Consider the following 17073-nt stretch of genomic DNA (forward strand, 5'->3'; position numbering starts at 1 on the left):
AGGGGAAGACCCTCTATGAGATGGATTGATTCGGTGACTGGGGTAATTGAGATGGGTGTGTCAGAGGCAGTGTGGTTGGCGCAGGATAGAGCAGGGTAAACCCTGCTGTTGTGCATAGGGTCGCTATGAGTTGCAAATGACTCAACGGCACACAACAACAACAACAACATTATTCCTTGAAGGCATTCAGTGCTTCAATCCACACCAAAGATTCCAGGTACAGATTTCAAGTTCTTACTTATGTAAGTTAGAAACAGGAATCTTATCAAGATTCTATCAGTTAAATCTTTCCTTATTTACTCTTCAAAGTTCTACTTAAGCAAAAACTTCGCTATCATGTCTTCCTGAATAGCTCGACTCAGAACTAATCTCTGCTTCTTCTCAATGCCCTTATTTTTAACTCTACTATGGCTTTAAATATATATATACGCGCTCTGGTGACCTAGTGGCAAGACGCTGCACTGCAATTCTGAAGACATGTGGTTTGAGGCCACCAGCTGCTCTATGGGAGAAGGATGGGCAATTTCCTCCCATGTGAGTGATTAATTGCCTCTGAAAACCCACTGTAAAGTCTGCTATGGGTTGGTATTGACTCAAAATACACAACAACATGGTATTTTTTTATGGTAATGTTATGATATTTTTGTTTCATAGAAAAACAGACACGTATTCAAGTAACTCTTGTTAACTTACTTTCTACTATGATCATTATACTGTGATCACCTATATTGTTTGAACCAAAAAAGACTTTTCAATACTCAGCTCTACTCCTCCAACTTGCTCTCAAAACCCAGAACAGCCATACTCTTATGGAAACTCTACACCGCCCCCACCCCCGGTAAAAGGCAGTTCTCGAACATTTCATCTGAAGTGTTTATGACATGAGTGTTTCGATATAGTGTATGAGTCTGTATGAGCTATGGACAAAGACAGCTGGAATACCATGATAGCTAATACTTAGGAGGTTAGTAAACACAAAATGCTAAACAAAAGTCTATGAAGGGAGTCAAAGCATTTAATCTCAGAGGGAATCACCACAGATACTCCCAGAACTGATAAATCCATTGAAATGGCCAGTCTTCCAATAGTACCAGCTACCAAAAGGCCACTACAATTTGCCCAGACAGCTAAGGCCAGAAGGAGCTTCTAGCCCTAATAGCTGAGTAAAACTTAACCAAATCATGACAATTAGTGCTTTCAATAGCCTGTCATCCTTCATAATAGGCTTAAATTTTTTCCCTCGACAGAAGATATTTTCACCTTTAGTTTATGACATGATTTAACCATAATGATCACAACATAAAAATCTAAATAATAAACCCCCTCATAAGAAAATGGACAATTACTTAGGCCCAAGACTACTCTTTGGAACTAAGCCCTCTTTACCACAAGTAAAAGGTATATAGATAAAATCAGTAGGTCAAGAGAGAAAAAAAGAAAAGAAGAATGGAACCAAAAAACCCCAAACTTAAACTAAGGCCAATAAATAAAGATAAAGAAAATAAGAGAGAATACTGAGAAACTACCACAGGCAAGAGAACTGGAGGCAACCAAAATGACCAGTGTCAAGACCTAACTCCATAACCTGTTGCTACTCTTGACGAGCTGTAGTTTCAAATGGGGGGAGAGGGACCTTTAAGGAGCAAAGTCAGAACATGGGTTTCTGGAAGGTGAGGAAACCCTTCTGTGGAAGGGTAGGATGAACTAATACAAGACTTTGACTATCTTCTCTCCTTCTCGAAACAATGATCTCTCCGCTCCACAAAGAACATTTCTGAGGGTATTGTAGATCTATGGACAAGACCAAGAATTCTACCTTTCCTGGGAAAATAGACAGAAAGGCAAATAACAATTTAATATTTTTCTTCATCAACATTTTATTTAGGATTCCATTTCTTTTGTTCTTGTCATGTCTAACTCGAAACTGCTTTAGAATAATGAAAAGATAGTATTTTAAAAACAAGCATCGAGTGGTGGAATTAATAGGGAAGGGAAAATACCAGAAGCTTTGGCTCTATCAATGTTTTTCTTAATCCGAAAAGAATGAAGGCTGTTGTTGTGTGTCACTGAGTTGGAAGTGGCTTGCTGTTGCTAGGTGCCGTTGAGTCTAGTACAACTTCTAGCAACCCTATGGACAACACATCTGAACCTCCTCCTACCCTGGTCCATCCTCATCCTCTCTGACACATTCACCCAGTGCTGCAGTCACTATGTTCACCCATTTCATTGTGTGTCTGTCTTCTCCTTCACTGGACCTTCCACTATTTCCAAGCAAGGAATAGCTTCTTCCAGCCACAAGCTCATAATATGTGAGATGATGATTCAACTGACTTACTCTATTCTAAATTAATGGTATTTCAAATAAGGCAACATTACAACTTGTTCCTGTGATGATTATGACCTACACAGTCCTCTGAGGGCAGTTCTACTCTGTCAGGTAGTTCCACTATGAATCTGAAGCTACCTGTGGATGCCTAACAACAACATACCTGAAGGGAAATTTCTCGATCCTTACTTCTTCATAACATTCTGTCAGTTGTGTCCATCTGATGTCTAGTCACCTGGGCTTATAAAGAAAGCCTTTATTCTTTTAGGAAAATCACACCCTTATTGAGCCTGATGGGAAGGCTCTGCAGAATTACAAATGAGCATAATTTCTAATCCAACAATACGCAATTATCTCTAAGACAAAAGTGAGTTATCTCTTTTCTCTTTCTGAGAACTCCAGGGGTTAATAACAAGAATGAGCAGAAGAATTTCTCAAGAGAGAAGACTAACTGCAAAATCTGAGACAGAGGTCTAACATGGCATAGCCCAATTTAGCAGCCTCCAGCTACGCATGAAGAATTACATCTAAAGGCAAGTCAAAGGAAAAGAGCAGACAATTCAGTCCCTTAGTCAGGGGAGAAAACATGGGTAATCTCCTCCCATGTGTTTTATAGCCTTGGTATCCCAGAGGGTCAGCTACGAGTCAGTTCTAACTCAATGTCAATGAGTGAGTGAGCTAATTGCACTAGACACGGTTCAAGTGCTTAATAGTCACAGGTGGCTTGTGGCTACCACACGGGCCGACATAGATAAAAAGCACTTCAACATCCCAGAAGGTTCTATTGGATAGAGCTTACCTAGAAGCTAAAAACACCAGTTCCAAGGGCAAGATGATTGCTAGTTGGAGCTAAAAGAGAGAAAACCGAACTTTCAAATAAAGAGCACCCTCTAGAGGCTCGCTCTGCAACCAGAGGGTATTCTAAAGCATAAATAGCCACATGCCTTTCAGGGCAAAGGAAGAAGATGTAATTCAAATGGCCGTAGCATGATGGCCAGCCAGTTGGATGGTGGGATAAGATGTATGTGGCTGTGGCCTATTTGCTAAAGGTTTTAAAAAGAGGAAATCTAGAAATCAGGAAAAGAGGCAACAGATGGAATACTGCGGAGGATAAAACCAACCCTGTTTCTTCATCGCAAAGACAAGGGGTTCAATAGCTATTTTTTCCCCCAAATAGCATACCTGTGCAAATAATACGGTCGGTCACACCTAACAGAAACAACAAAATTATGCAAAAAAGTTCTGATGTAGCATGCCCAAGCATACATGGCACATGTGTTGTGACATCTCCTGAAATGAACTGCAGCCTCATTCACCTTCATTCAATAGCCAAAAAAAAAATTCTTTTTGATCATATTTGCACAATAAAGTCCTAAGCCACAGTTTTGAATCGAGTTCAACAGTATTCCGGTCTCCAGCAAATACACAACTGAAACTGTGCGTGTGCTCTAGGGCAGCTTATAGACAGGCCTGAGAGCAGTGGAGCGCCTTCTAGCCTATGTGCAGCCACGCTGGAGGTGGACGCAAGGCTGGATGGAGAGCTGTGTGTGGTGGTTGTCACAGTCTGCACATGAGTAGGTCTGGAGGTAGGCAGGGGTCCTGCAAGTGTCTTAGTCCTGGGAGCCCCTGGGAGGGTGCCCTGTAGGACCCATTGCCTCTGAGGGAAGGACGTAACACCTTTCTGAGCCTGTGGCTCTCGGGATTGCCCTGCAGCATCAGCGTGGCTAAGAGATTGAAGAGCTTGAGTGATGGCAGCCCAGCAGGATGGTGGAGGGGAATGTGTGTGGCTGTGACCTTATTCGCCTCAGTGGCCTCTCTGGCAAGGAGTGTACAGACCTGGCTCTTCCTGGGCTATGGCTGACTACACTGGGGAGGGCTGTTCCCAGCATAGAAAAAGTAATTTCTCCCTGCATTACAGAAAGTAGTTTGCAGAGCAGGGAAGGAATTCTACAGGAAAAGGGCTTAATTTAGAAACTTGAGGGGAAGAGACTTGGCTGGTGGGAACCAAACTTCCACGTTAACAGGCACAAAGAATTAACACTAAAATGGTTGGACAGGGGAAAAAAAGTCAGTCAGTAAACAGGGAAAAAAATACTCGTATAGTGCACTTATGAAAAACAACATTGGGGGTTGTGTGGCATTTAGAAACACACCATGCCCACTATGTGTGAAAAAACATTAGATGTTTTATAATGTCCTTCTAGGCCTCTGAGTTGATTAATCACAGATTTTTTTTTTACATTCTGACTTTATTTGTAAATAAAAGAAAATGAAAAAACAAAAACAACCCCAATAAAAAACACACCTCAACCAAAGTTTGTAGGATTAGCAAGGTTAAAGCTAAAATACAACTGGGTTAACACTAGGTGTACACCACGCTGGCTGCAAACGAGAGTCCCCTGGGGCACTTAAATACTACATCAAAGCCTGTACTCTGACTCACTCGACTGATGTTGCGTCTCTGGAGCAGCACCTGGGAAGCTAGAGTTTTTAAAAGCTCCCCAAAGTGATTCTGATACACAGAGAGGGTTAAGATCAACCTTGCTAAAATAGAAGATCATAGATTTCAGGCAAGAAAAGCAAAAGAGAAAACATTTTCTCCCCCATCTTGCCAGGCAACCAAAACAGCATTCACATAGATAGCAATGGATGAGAGGAAGGTTATTAAGTTATAAGCATAAATTCTTCACATTTGACTTTTATGATTTAGATCTAAAAACCACCTGGAAAAAAAGAGCCAAGAAGACAATAGTGAATTCCTAAAATAAGAACTCTAAAATGAATCAAAAGACTAATTGCTTTGGGGACAGCTGCTGTCAGGGACCTCTCAGAAGTGCTGAAGAGCAACAATGTCAGTCTGGAGACTAAGGTGTGCCTGATTCAGGCCATGGTCTTCTCAATTACTTGCTATGCATCAGAGAGCTGGACAATGTATAAGGATGCCAGAAGAAGAACTGACACATTTGAATTTTGGTGCTGGAGAAGAGTACTGAACATATCATGGGCTGTCAAGAGCACAAACAGGTTTATCCTGGAGAGGGTGAAACCAAGCTGGTCCTTGGAGGCAAAGATTTTGAAGCTTCATCTCACATACTTGGGCCACATGGCCAGGAGGGACCAGTCCCTGGAAAAGGACATCATTCTTGGAAGGGTAGAGGGACTGCTCATGAGAGGAAGACCCAAGATGAGATGGACTGACACAGTAACTAGGAGAATGAGGGTAGACGTGTTGGAGATGGTGAGATTGGCTCAAGATAGAGCTAAATTCAGAGCTGTTGTACACAGGGCTGCTATGAGTCGCAGGAAACTCAATGGCACATAACAACAACATGGGTGAATTACTGAATGATACAGGAAGCATGAAAAGGAATATACAGAGATATGCACCAAAAATAATTAACCAGTGTTTCACCCTTTCAGGAGGTTACATATAATTAAGAACCACTGGTGGCTTAGTGGTAAGAAGTTGTGCTGCAATCCCAAAACCACCTGGTTCGAATCCACCAGCTGCTCTGTAAGAGATGGATCAACAACCTCCTTCTGTGCAATTCAGTGTCTCTGAATACCTGCTGGTGGGTCAAGTACTGGTTGGTTCTGACTCAATGGCACACAACAACAAATACTGAAAGAAGAAGTCCAAACAGCACTGAAAGCATTGGTACAAATTATGGGAATATAAACTGAAATGCTTCAACAAACAAATGTGGCCCTGAATAGGCTCATTCTTCTATGCCAAAAAAATTCAACAATAGCTGCCTGGCCAACCAAGTGAAAGAGATTTATATTTGTGCCCATTCTAAAAAAAGGTGATCCAATAGAATACGAAACCACTGAACAGTATTTGAAATATCTTGTTGAAGAGAATTCAAAATAGTGCAGTACATCAACAGGGAACTGCCAGATATTCAATCTGGATTCAGAAGAGGCTGTGGAATGAAGCATATCACTGTTGATGTCAGACAGATCTAGGCTAAATACACAAGCAAAAGATGTTTATTTGTGTTTAATGACTATGCAAAGGCATTTGACTGAATAGTGGTGACTAAATTGTGGTTAACATTGTGAAGAATGAGAATGCTGAACCATTAATTATGTTCATGCAGAACTGGAACACAGATCCATATAAGAGCAGTCACTCAAACAGATCGGGGTATAGCGCTTTTTAAAAACTAGGAAAGGTGTGTGTCAAGTTTGTATCATTTTCACCATACTTATTCAATCTGTATGCTTAGCAAAATAATTTGAGAAGCTGGACTATATAAAGAAAAATGTGGCATCAGCATTTGAGGAAGACTCATCAATAACCTGTGATTTGCACATGATACAATCTTGCTTGAAGAAAACAAAGTCCTAAACCACTTATTAATGAAGTTCAAAGTTGAAAGCCTTCAGGACGGATTATACTTCAACATCAAGAAAATAAAAAGCCTCATAATGGCTCATTAAGCAACATTATGGGAAATGGGTAAAAGTTGTCAAAGATTTCATTTTACTTGGATCTGCAATCAACATGAATGGAAGCTTCAGTCAAGCAATCAAACACATTACAACAGGCAAATTTGCTGCTAAGGACCTCTTTAAAGTGCTAACGAGCAAGACTTTAAAAGACTAAGGTGCATCTGACCGAAGCCATGATAGTTTCCATTGTTTCATATGTATTCAAAAGTTAGATAATAAGGAAGATGGAAGAACTGATGCCCTTGAGTTGTGGTGTTGGAGACAAACACTGAATCTATTACAGACTGTGAAAAGAACAAACAAATCTGTCTCAGAAGACAAACCACCAAAAATAAGAATAATGAGACATCATCTCACATTCTTTGGGCATATTATCTTAAATGGCCAGCCAGCAAAGGAGAAGGAAGACCCTCAAAGAGATAGACTGATACAGTGACTGCAATGATGGCTTTGAAGCACATAAGAGATTGTGAAGATGGCACAGACTTGAAGAAAATATTCATAGGGTCTCCACAAACTCGAGAGCACTCCAACTAGTGATGATAACTAACGACAACAACAAATTAAGACAAGTTTAAATATTAAGTTGTCCATCTAATGCTCTTAATAGAATAAGATCTATTCAGCAAGAGAAGATTACTTATAGGGTTAAAGTTAGCATTCAGAAAGAGATAAACCATTAGGGAACAGGCAGCTGCTGTGAAATGGAACTGTAAGAACCACCATGCCTTGAAACCTTTCCAGTAGCCAGCCACGGTGACCTACTCTTTTCTTAAGGCCTTTAAGGATTCACTGCTAGATAATGAAGTTCAAAGGTGAAGAGGCAATTATAAAAGCCACTAGTGAAGATGATAGTAAACATTTACTAGCAGGCTGTTTTAAATATTTTACAGATATAATCCCACTGGATTCTCATAACAATTCTCTGAGGTATTATTATCATCATTTTATGGTTAAGGAAACCAAGACACACAGAGGTTACAAGCCCTGTTCAAACTCATATAGCCAGGAATGAAAAGAGATCTAAACTCAGAAAGTTTATTTCAGTGCCTGAGCTCTTAAGTAGTAAACCCTATTGCCTGTCACTCTGCCACTTTGTGAGTGTGTGTGTGTGTGTGTGTGCGCGTGCGCACGCGACTGACTGAATGTAAGACAGAGATACAACCAGTGAGAGGGAAGGGGAAGCAGAGAATAGCAGCAGGCAGTGGGCTTGGGAGGACAGACTGAAGGAAGGGAATCTGTGATACAGGAAAAGAGAGACTATGGTATTTCTTGGTTTTAACATAGACTGTAATGTATGCAACACAGCTTTTAGAAATAGATTATTAAACAAATCAAGCAAAGGATAAAAGGAAAACACTAGATAGTAAATGAACATAAACCCTAGGGGTAGGAAGGAATAAGGTGCAGGAACTAGCTCTAGTGGACTTTTATTTATCCAGTAATATTCAGAGAGAAATAAACAGCTTTACCTGAGGAGCAGAGGCTTTTCAGTTAGTTAGGAAAGTATGTTCTCTCTAGCAGAAGATGGAGTACCTGGACAGGAAGGACGCAGCTGCTGAAGATAAAGAGCTAAAACAGCTTTTAGGTTTCTAAGCAAGACAGAGCAGAGGGATTGCAAGTTCTCTACAGGTTCAACCAAATTCATTCAAAGCAGTCACCCAAACTTTCCAGTATTCCCCAAGCCTAATTCAAGGCACATGCTTCAACACTGGCTTTTTTCTTATCTAACTATCTTCTCTGAGTGGAACCGACAGGAGTCCCAACAGATCGTATACTGATGTCACTGTTATTAAATCATGAAATGAGCATGCAATGGATAGGAGAGGAGCTAAAATTAAGGGGTCCTGATGATCCATACCCTAGACAATAAGTCTGGCAGTAAATGAAGGGTTGGCTCCAATCTGGGATAAAAATAAAGTTGTAATGGAAAAAAAAAGGGGCACATGTCAGGATGACCTTATCACTTCTTGTTTTTACTATGTGTTGTTAAATAACAAACATAACGAGTCAGCAGGTGTATCATTACAGGGACCAAATATAGCCTTTTTAACATGTCAACCAAACATAAAAGCAAGATACCCCTGATTTATAAATGGATATCTTGTGCTCATTAAGGGTTTGTGCAAGCAGACTGAACCTGTCATTGGGATCTGAAGCTTCTCATGACTTGTGCTCAGATCTCAGAACTGCTGGGACGAGATTAACATAATAAGGGACTCTTTGCAAAATGATGACATCTGAAAGATTTAAAGTGTTTTCCAGCTTATGAGGAACTCTGCCTACTCATAAAAGTAAATTAAAGCCTATTTCTTGGCATGGCAAGCTATTCAGCAACAGGGAAGACCACATAAGGCATATCTGGACTATGAAAATAGCAAAAAGCCATTCCTACAGATAGGTAAAATGTAGTGTGTTGTCATGGACAACTGGAATGCAGATAAGAAACAAGAGGCCAAAACTTTTCAAAGGATACGGTCTGTACCAGGAAACAAGGTTCTTCCAGTCAACAGCTCGGCCATTATGCATCCCACTGACCAGATATCAACTGGCAAAATGAAAGAGAAGTAAAAGTACATACAATGTCACTATTATTATTTTTATTATACTTAACCATAAATGGACCCATATTTAATAGTTAATATTTAAGGCATTTGAAGTTCCATAATAATATTCTCTACTTGTCCAGAAATAAACTAGCTTATTAAGACCTTCTTCATGCCATTAAAGATCTTCAAGGATAGAGTAACTAAAAATATAGTTAAATCCAAAGAAAGAAATTATTTCCAGAGGGGAAACAGTTTCTTACAGGTAAGAGGTAGATTTTCCCATGGAATATCGAGGGGCCAAGATTTTGAACAACCACCTCATAATTTTCTTTGTGTAAAAAGTATTCAGTGAATATGCTTAAAATCTGAATAAATGAAAACTGAAGTGCTAAATAAAAGTCTAAAAACTATGTTAAAGCCCCACTTCTATTAGAGCAAAGAAAATATTTATTTGTAAGTCTTAAAAAAAATCACTGAAGGAAGAAAAGATGTTCTTCCCACCTGCTCCATCTCCACTCCAGAGAATAGCAAATACACTCAACATGGCATTTATTCATAAGGCAATGAAGGCAAGCAATACCTGTCTGGTTGTAATGCATCCAGTTCAGCATGATCTCGGGAGCCCTGTACCACCTAGTGGCCACATAGCCTGTCATTTCATCATCTGTATGGCGAGCCAGTCCGAAGTCCAGGATCTAAGAGGGAAAAGAGGAATTAGACATTTGCGTAAGCAAATTGCTGAGACTTGTAAGACAGGTGGGAAAAGAACTCTAGGTCCTTCTGAAAAAGGATGACAATAAAGCACTTCCATACCCAGATTCCCTGGTTCTTATTGGGAATGCACAGTAATTAGGCAGTATGAAGTTTGAAAAAGAAAATCACAAAAAGCAAAATAAGAAATACGAATCGTAGGTATTTGCCCAAGAGAAAGGAAAACATAGGTCCCTACAATGTCGATACATGACTATTCACAGTTAATTTACAAATTGAAAACAGCTCAAATGTCTATCAGTAGGTGAATGAGTGGACAGGCAGTGGCATGTTCATAAAATGAAATATTACTCAGCAATAAAAAGGAGTAAAATATGATGCATACAATAATACAAGAAACTAAAAAACATTAGGTAGCTCTGGTGGCTTAGCAGCAAGAAGCTGCACTGCAATCCCAGAGGTACGTGGTTCAAATCCACCAGATGCTCTTCTGGAGAAGGAGGGGCAATCTCCTCCTGTACCAGTCAGATCTGATTTAATGGCAAACACACACACACACACACACACACAATTTAAAAAAACACAAAAAACTAAACCCCATTATGCTAGGCAAAGGTCATATGCAACAAATACACCTAAATAATTCCATTTATATGAAACTCAAGGAAAGACATAAATCATCTATAGCGTCAAAATGAAAACCTTTCGTTGCCTAAAACCAGGATTAGGAGTAAGGGAGCATGTTAGCTGATACGTGGATATATTAATTTGTCAAAATGTTTGAAATGGTGCATTCTATTACCTGCAAATATTTCTAAGAAGTTGAGCAAAACCCAAAACATTATTTTCTGAGCCATTTGCTTTTTACAGAGAAAAAATTCACTTACCTTTTATATGAATTATTTTAATTTCTACATTTTTTTCCTCTTAGACCTGTCTAATCTACTAATTATCTCTTTGGGATTCTTTAATAGTAATTATTGTATTAAATTTCTAATTTAACTTTAAATGAAAATAGATCACTTATTCTTATTTTCAATGTATCTTAGACAGCTCACTAAATTGCTTGTTCTAAATTTAAAGGTCTGATATTCACAAGGATAGTATTATTTTGCCCCCCTCTAAATTTAGTTCAGAATATTCACAGCAAAGCATAACATTGAATCAACAGTTCCAATTTGTACCATTAGTGGCATTGATTATACATTCTTTTAGCTGTGCAATCATTCTAACCCCAATCTTTGATGTTTTTCCTTCCTTATTAACATAAATTCACTGCCCTTCTAAAGTGTCTATCTAATCTTTTGAGTTGTTGTCAATTTGACCTCATATGAACAGTTCTTAAACTATTCATTTCAATATGATGTTAAAGGACATTTTTGTTTTAAGGTTTAAAGATTACTCAGGGTGACAGTTTATCTACAAGGGGGTTAATCTACCTACGAAGGTTCCAGAAAGGTGGCGCCATAAGAATTTGAAATTTTGTTCTGCTATCCTGCCCCCTTTCATCAGGAATTAGTTCATGATATCTTTCATCAAAATGATCAGTTGGTTGTGAGGTATCATCCCAACTCTTCTTGTCTCATTGCAATGAAAGTAAATGCTCATGGAAGCAATTAACCACACACTGCATATTCTCCTCCTATGCCTGATTCTCTTCTTCCTCTGTTGTTAGAAGTGAATAGAGACCAATTGTGTGCCATGAATGGCATTTTGCAAGTCTTTAAAAGTCCAGACACTATGTACTGAACTGGGAGTTACAATAGAAGCATTAAGCATATTAATTGGGTGAATAACTAGGGTGCCTTATGAAACTAATCTTCCAAGAAACCAAATTCCATAGGTGTTTTGCTAAGTTTTAGCAGCCACTCTTTTGAGTCACTGTTGTATACGTCCCTTTTCCTCACGTCCTTGGTAATCATGAATAGATTTTGGTCTCCATATATTTGCTTTTCTATTTTTATGTAGGTGAGGCCATGCAGCGTCTGTCCATTTCATTCTGTAAATGTATTCCCTTTCCATCCATATCGCAGCATTTATGTAGACTTCATTTCTCCTACTTGCAGAGTAGTATTCCATTGTATGTATACGCCATATTTATCCATTCATCTGCTCATGGGCATTGAGATGATTTCTACTTTTGAGCCACTGTGAATAACACTGCAGTGAACACATCTCTATCTGAATCTCTGCTTTTAATCTTTGGATACATATGTAGGAGTAGAATTTCTGGGTCATTTGCTAGTTCTATTTTTAGCTTTTTGAGACATGGTCACATTGTTTCCCACAATAGTTGTATCATTTTGCATTCTTACCAGGAATGGATAAAGGTTTCGATATCCTCTCCATTTGTTATTTGCTATTTTGTTTTTAATCTCAGCCATCCTATTGTGGTTTTGGTTTGCACCTCTTTTGGTAATGGGTAAAGATGCCAAACATGTTTTGTGGGCATCTGAATGTCCTCTTTGGTGATATGTCTATTCAAACCATTTGACGATACTATGTTAGTTATTTCTATTTTTGTTGTTAAAGTTTTACATACATTGAAAGTCAGGTCTGTAAGTATGGTCTCTGCTTGTCTGCACACCTGGGTCCTTAATCCATTTTAATTTTGTGTGGGTTTTTTTGTTTTTGCTTTTTGGGATGTGTGTGTATGGAGGGTGGCTGGTTATGATGTAAGGCACAGATCCTGTTTCAATATTTTTCTATATATGAAAATCCAATTTTCTCAGCATCATTTATCAAAGAGATACTTGTTTCCACATTAAATGAACTCAGCACAATATTCTCAAAAATGGGATTTTTCAAAATAGGTTTGTTTCTTCCATCAGTCTATGAGTCTATTGTTAGGCCGGTACCAGGCTGTTTTGCTTACTATAATTGTTTTAAAATCAGGAAGTGTGATTCTTACACTTTGTTCTCTTTCAGCAATGTTTAATCTATTCAGGCCTTTGTGCCTTCTACATAAAGTTGAGGATTAAATGTTCTATTTCTCTAAAGAGGCTGTTAGAATTCTGACTGAAATTTCACTGAATGTATAAATTGCTTTTGGGAGTACTGACATCTTAACAATCCTATCTTCCAATCCAGGAAGGAGTATATTTCTATTTATTTAACTCTTTAATTTCTTTCAGCAGTGTTTCATAGCCCTTACTGTATGTCCTTCCTGGACCTGGTTAGATTTATTCCTAGCTCTTTCATTCTCCCACCAGGGAGCTCTGGTGGTCCAGTGGCAAGGAGCTGCAGTGCCAACCCAAAGGCAGGTGGTTCTAATTCACTAGCTGCTCTACAAGACAAAGATGGACAATCTCTTCCTGTGCGATTCTACTGCCTGCTGGAGGGTCAGCTAAGAGTCAGTTCCAACTGAACAGCACATAAAAACAATACAATAATAATTTTATTTTTAGATGATTATTGTAAGTTGATTTGTTTCTAATTTTCTTTTCTGATTTCTCATTAAAGATAGTATAGAAATCAGAATTACTTTTGTTGAATTGGTACTATGAAAAGTTGCTAAATTTCTGTTAGCTCTAGAAGTTTTCTTATGGACTATTGGAATTTAAAATATAGGTTCACCTATGAAAAGAGTAATTTTTCTTCTTTTCCTCTGGTCTTATAGCATTTGCTAGGTTTCTAATAAAATAATGAATAGAAATGGTGAGATTTCGCACTCTTGTCTTGTTCTTGATTTTAAGAGGAAAGCTCTCAGTGTTAGTTTTTCATATATGCCTTGAATCATAGTGAGGAATTTCTCTTCTATTCTAATGTTCTCTGGAGGTTTTATCAAGAAATGGTATTGTTTTTTTTAATTGCTTTCCCTGCACCTAAGGAGATGATCATATGGTTCTTTTCGTCTGTTCTATTGAAAAGGTATGTCACATTTGTTTAATGTCGAACCATGCATTCCAACATTTCTGGAATAAATTCCACTTAGTCATGATGTATGACTTTAAATATGCTGTGGAATTTTGGTCACTAGTATTTTGTTGAATATTTTTCCAGGTATGTTCATAAGAGCAATTGGTCTGTAGTTTCCTTTTGGTGTCTTTTATCATGATTACGTTTATTTCATAGACTAAATTAGGGAGTTTCATTCTTTATTTTTCAGGAGAATTTAAACTGTACAAGTGTTAATTCTTCTCTAAAAGCTTGGTAGAATTCCCTAGCAAAGCCATGTGGGCCAAGATATCTTTTTTCTTAAGGGAATTTTTTAAAAAATGTTTTTAATCTGTATGTCAATTCAACAGTATACAGAGCAAAAGAGTCTGGGCTTTTTTTTTTAAATAATTTTAATGAACATTTACAGAGAATTTGGATTTCCATTCATTGCTGCAGGGAAATTTTTGATTACTGATTTCATCTCTTCACTTGGTATGAGTCTGTTGAAATTTTCTGTTTCCTCTGGAGATAGTCTGATTAAGTTCCATGCGTCTAAGCATTTGCCTATTTCATCTGGATTATCCAGTTTGCTGCTATGCAGTTATTCATAATATTCTGTCATAATCTAACTTTTTATTTTATGGATTCTCTGTTTTTTTCTATTTTATGTTTTATTTATGTTCTTCACTCTTCTGATAGGTTTAGGCTTAGTTTGCAGACAATAAAAAGATATGTCTTTATAAACTCACTCCTTATATAAGTTTTTCCAAATGGTCAAACATTTAGCCTCAAATCTGTATTGTCATGATTTGAGCTCTCTACTCTATTTTCTGGTTGATAACTTCAGCTTGCTCGGTTCCACATTGAACACTCTTGGCACCAGCAGTCAGGAAATCAAAAGACAAATTGCACTGGGAAAGTTGCTGTCAGGTACTTTTCCAGAGTACTGAAGAGCAACAATATCAGTCTGGAGACTAAGTTGTGCCTGCTCCAGGCCATGGTCTTCACAATTACTTGCTATGCATCTGATAGCCGGACAATAACTAAGGATGATAGAAGAAGGATCAGTGCCTTTGAGTTATGGTGCTGCAGATGAATGTTGAACATACCGTGGACTGCCAGGAGAACAAACAGGTCTGTCCTCGAGAGGGTGAAACCTAGCTGTTCCCTGGAGGCAAGAGTGTTGAAGCTCTGTCTCATATACTTTGAGTACATGGCCAGGAGGGACCAGTCCTTGGAAAAGGATATCATGCTTGGAAGGGTGGAGCGATAGTGCAGGAGAGGTAAACCCAGGATGACATGGATTGACTCAGTGACTGGAAGAAATGAGATAGGTCTGTTGGAGATGATGAGATAAGCTCAGGATAAGGTAGGTTTCAGAGCTAATGTAAGTACAGAGTTGCACGTGACTTGATGGCGCATAACAACAATAAAAATATCCTGAAAGTTCAGTAAGCAGACAATTCACCTTGTTTCTTATCTTACCTTCAGCTCACAGTCTTCATTTACAGCTAGATTACTAGGCTTTAGGTCCTATGAGGCAAGTATAGAGAGGACAGGATCAGCTGTATGATGTACTGTAGATTCTCTTCCTACAAGTAGTAGTGAGAATCCACATGGTGTCTACCTTCCATGCTCACTAGACCTTATTGTATAAAGTTAAGACTTCATCGAACTATAAACATAAAAACTCCACCTTAAAATCAGGCACTAGCTTTAATTAGATACATCTTCATTGTTAATCAACTTAAATGTAAAGTTGCAATAAGCCAAAATGTCAGTTCCCTGCGAGCTCTGGTGGTGCAGTCTACAGGGAATTGTGCTGTCAACCCAAGGCCATACCTCTCTGGCAGTTCGAATCTACCAGTGGCTCTGGGGAGAGAGACAGGCAATGTACAGCGTTGGAAACCACTAGAGTATCAGTTATGAGTCCAACCTGATGCCATAAGTTTGAGTTTGCTGTTTATATTTAGATTAATATATTTTTAAAATGTTGTTCTTCTAACACAACTCCCCCAAATAATTTAATCAAAATCACAATACATACATACCCTATGGATTATGTCGGCTGAATGGATATACTGTGAAAAAGAAAATAGTAAAAACCAGTTATCACTAATCTCCTAGTGTCATATAACATAACTACAGCACAGCTCCGTGAATTAATAAGAACTGACCATGTTAATAGGATTAGAAAAGAAAACAATTTAATTATTAGCATTCTTAACACTTACTATTTATCAAAACTGATTTCCGGTCATTTGAGCTCTCGAATGCATTTTCTGGTTGGCACTCTGGAGCTCAATAGAGATTCAGAATTGCTAAGTGCTTGTGGCAGAAGGATGTGGAATCTCCTCCTGTCCAATTAACTGCCTCTGAAAACCCATCAGAGGGTCAGGGTGGGTTGGTTTTGACTTGACGGTATGCAACAACAATAAAGATGGTTTACTTTTAAAAACACTGCATCTGTTCGCCCCACAAATAAATTAGCTTCCATGAGGATTTTTTAAAATCTAAACAATATATCATCTACATATTGAATCACACTAGGAAATTAATACTTTTTTAGATGTAATAAGGATATTTGTCTCTCTTTTTTAAATTAATGTTAATGAAGGTGTACAGAAACTTTGGTAATTTAAGGGTTAGGGAAGACACAAAAACAATACTGGTCATGTGTTAATTCTAATTGCTAAATGAAAAGGCTTGCATACTATGTTCTCTATTTGAGATTTTGTGCTTGAAATTTTCTGCAAGAATAAAAAATTAGGCCCTAAAGGGATGGGAGAAAAGTAAAAGTAAAATTCACTCCTAAAAATTATTACTGACACTGTCTGTACCTTTAGACCTCGGAGAATTTGGTAGATAAGGAACTGTACATGGTCATCTGTAAGCTTCTGACATTTCACAATGTTGTTCAGATCTGCCCCCATGAGATGTGTCACCAGATACCTAGAAGTTAATAGAGAATTACACAATTACACAATAATACAGAACCTTTAAGAAAAGCTGTCACTTTTCTAAAAAAGATTTTAAAAGTTTTTAAAGAAAGATCACCTAGTAAATATATTATCAGTTAAAAGCTTAATAATGACTTCTAGTGGACTCATTACTAGCACTATTATAACTACCTCCTGTCATCTGTTTTTA

General features: G+C 38.2%; 1 protein-coding gene across 3 annotated transcripts in view; it reads right to left on the reverse strand.

The window, feature by feature from the left end:
* MAPK14 (mitogen-activated protein kinase 14) overlaps positions 1-17073 on the reverse strand; it is a 112432-nt gene that overhangs the window by 21250 nt on the left and 74109 nt on the right. For all 3 annotated transcript variants that reach the window (XM_006882041.1, XM_006882043.1, XM_006882042.1), the window contains exons 4-8: positions 16764-16875; positions 15975-16004; positions 15409-15456; positions 9914-10028; positions 9261-9332 (exon numbers count right to left, since the gene is read on the reverse strand). In XM_006882041.1, coding sequence (XP_006882103.1) covers positions 9261-9332; positions 9914-10028; positions 15409-15456; positions 15975-16004; positions 16764-16875 — 377 coding nt within the window. The remainder of the gene's footprint in view (positions 1-9260; positions 9333-9913; positions 10029-15408; positions 15457-15974; positions 16005-16763; positions 16876-17073) is intronic.

Source organism: Elephantulus edwardii, unplaced genomic scaffold (assembly GCF_000299155.1).
Source record: "Elephantulus edwardii isolate Elephantulus edwardi_28Jun2011 unplaced genomic scaffold, EleEdw1.0 scaffold00017, whole genome shotgun sequence".
Classification (NCBI taxonomy): domain Eukaryota; kingdom Metazoa; phylum Chordata; class Mammalia; order Macroscelidea; family Macroscelididae; genus Elephantulus; species Elephantulus edwardii.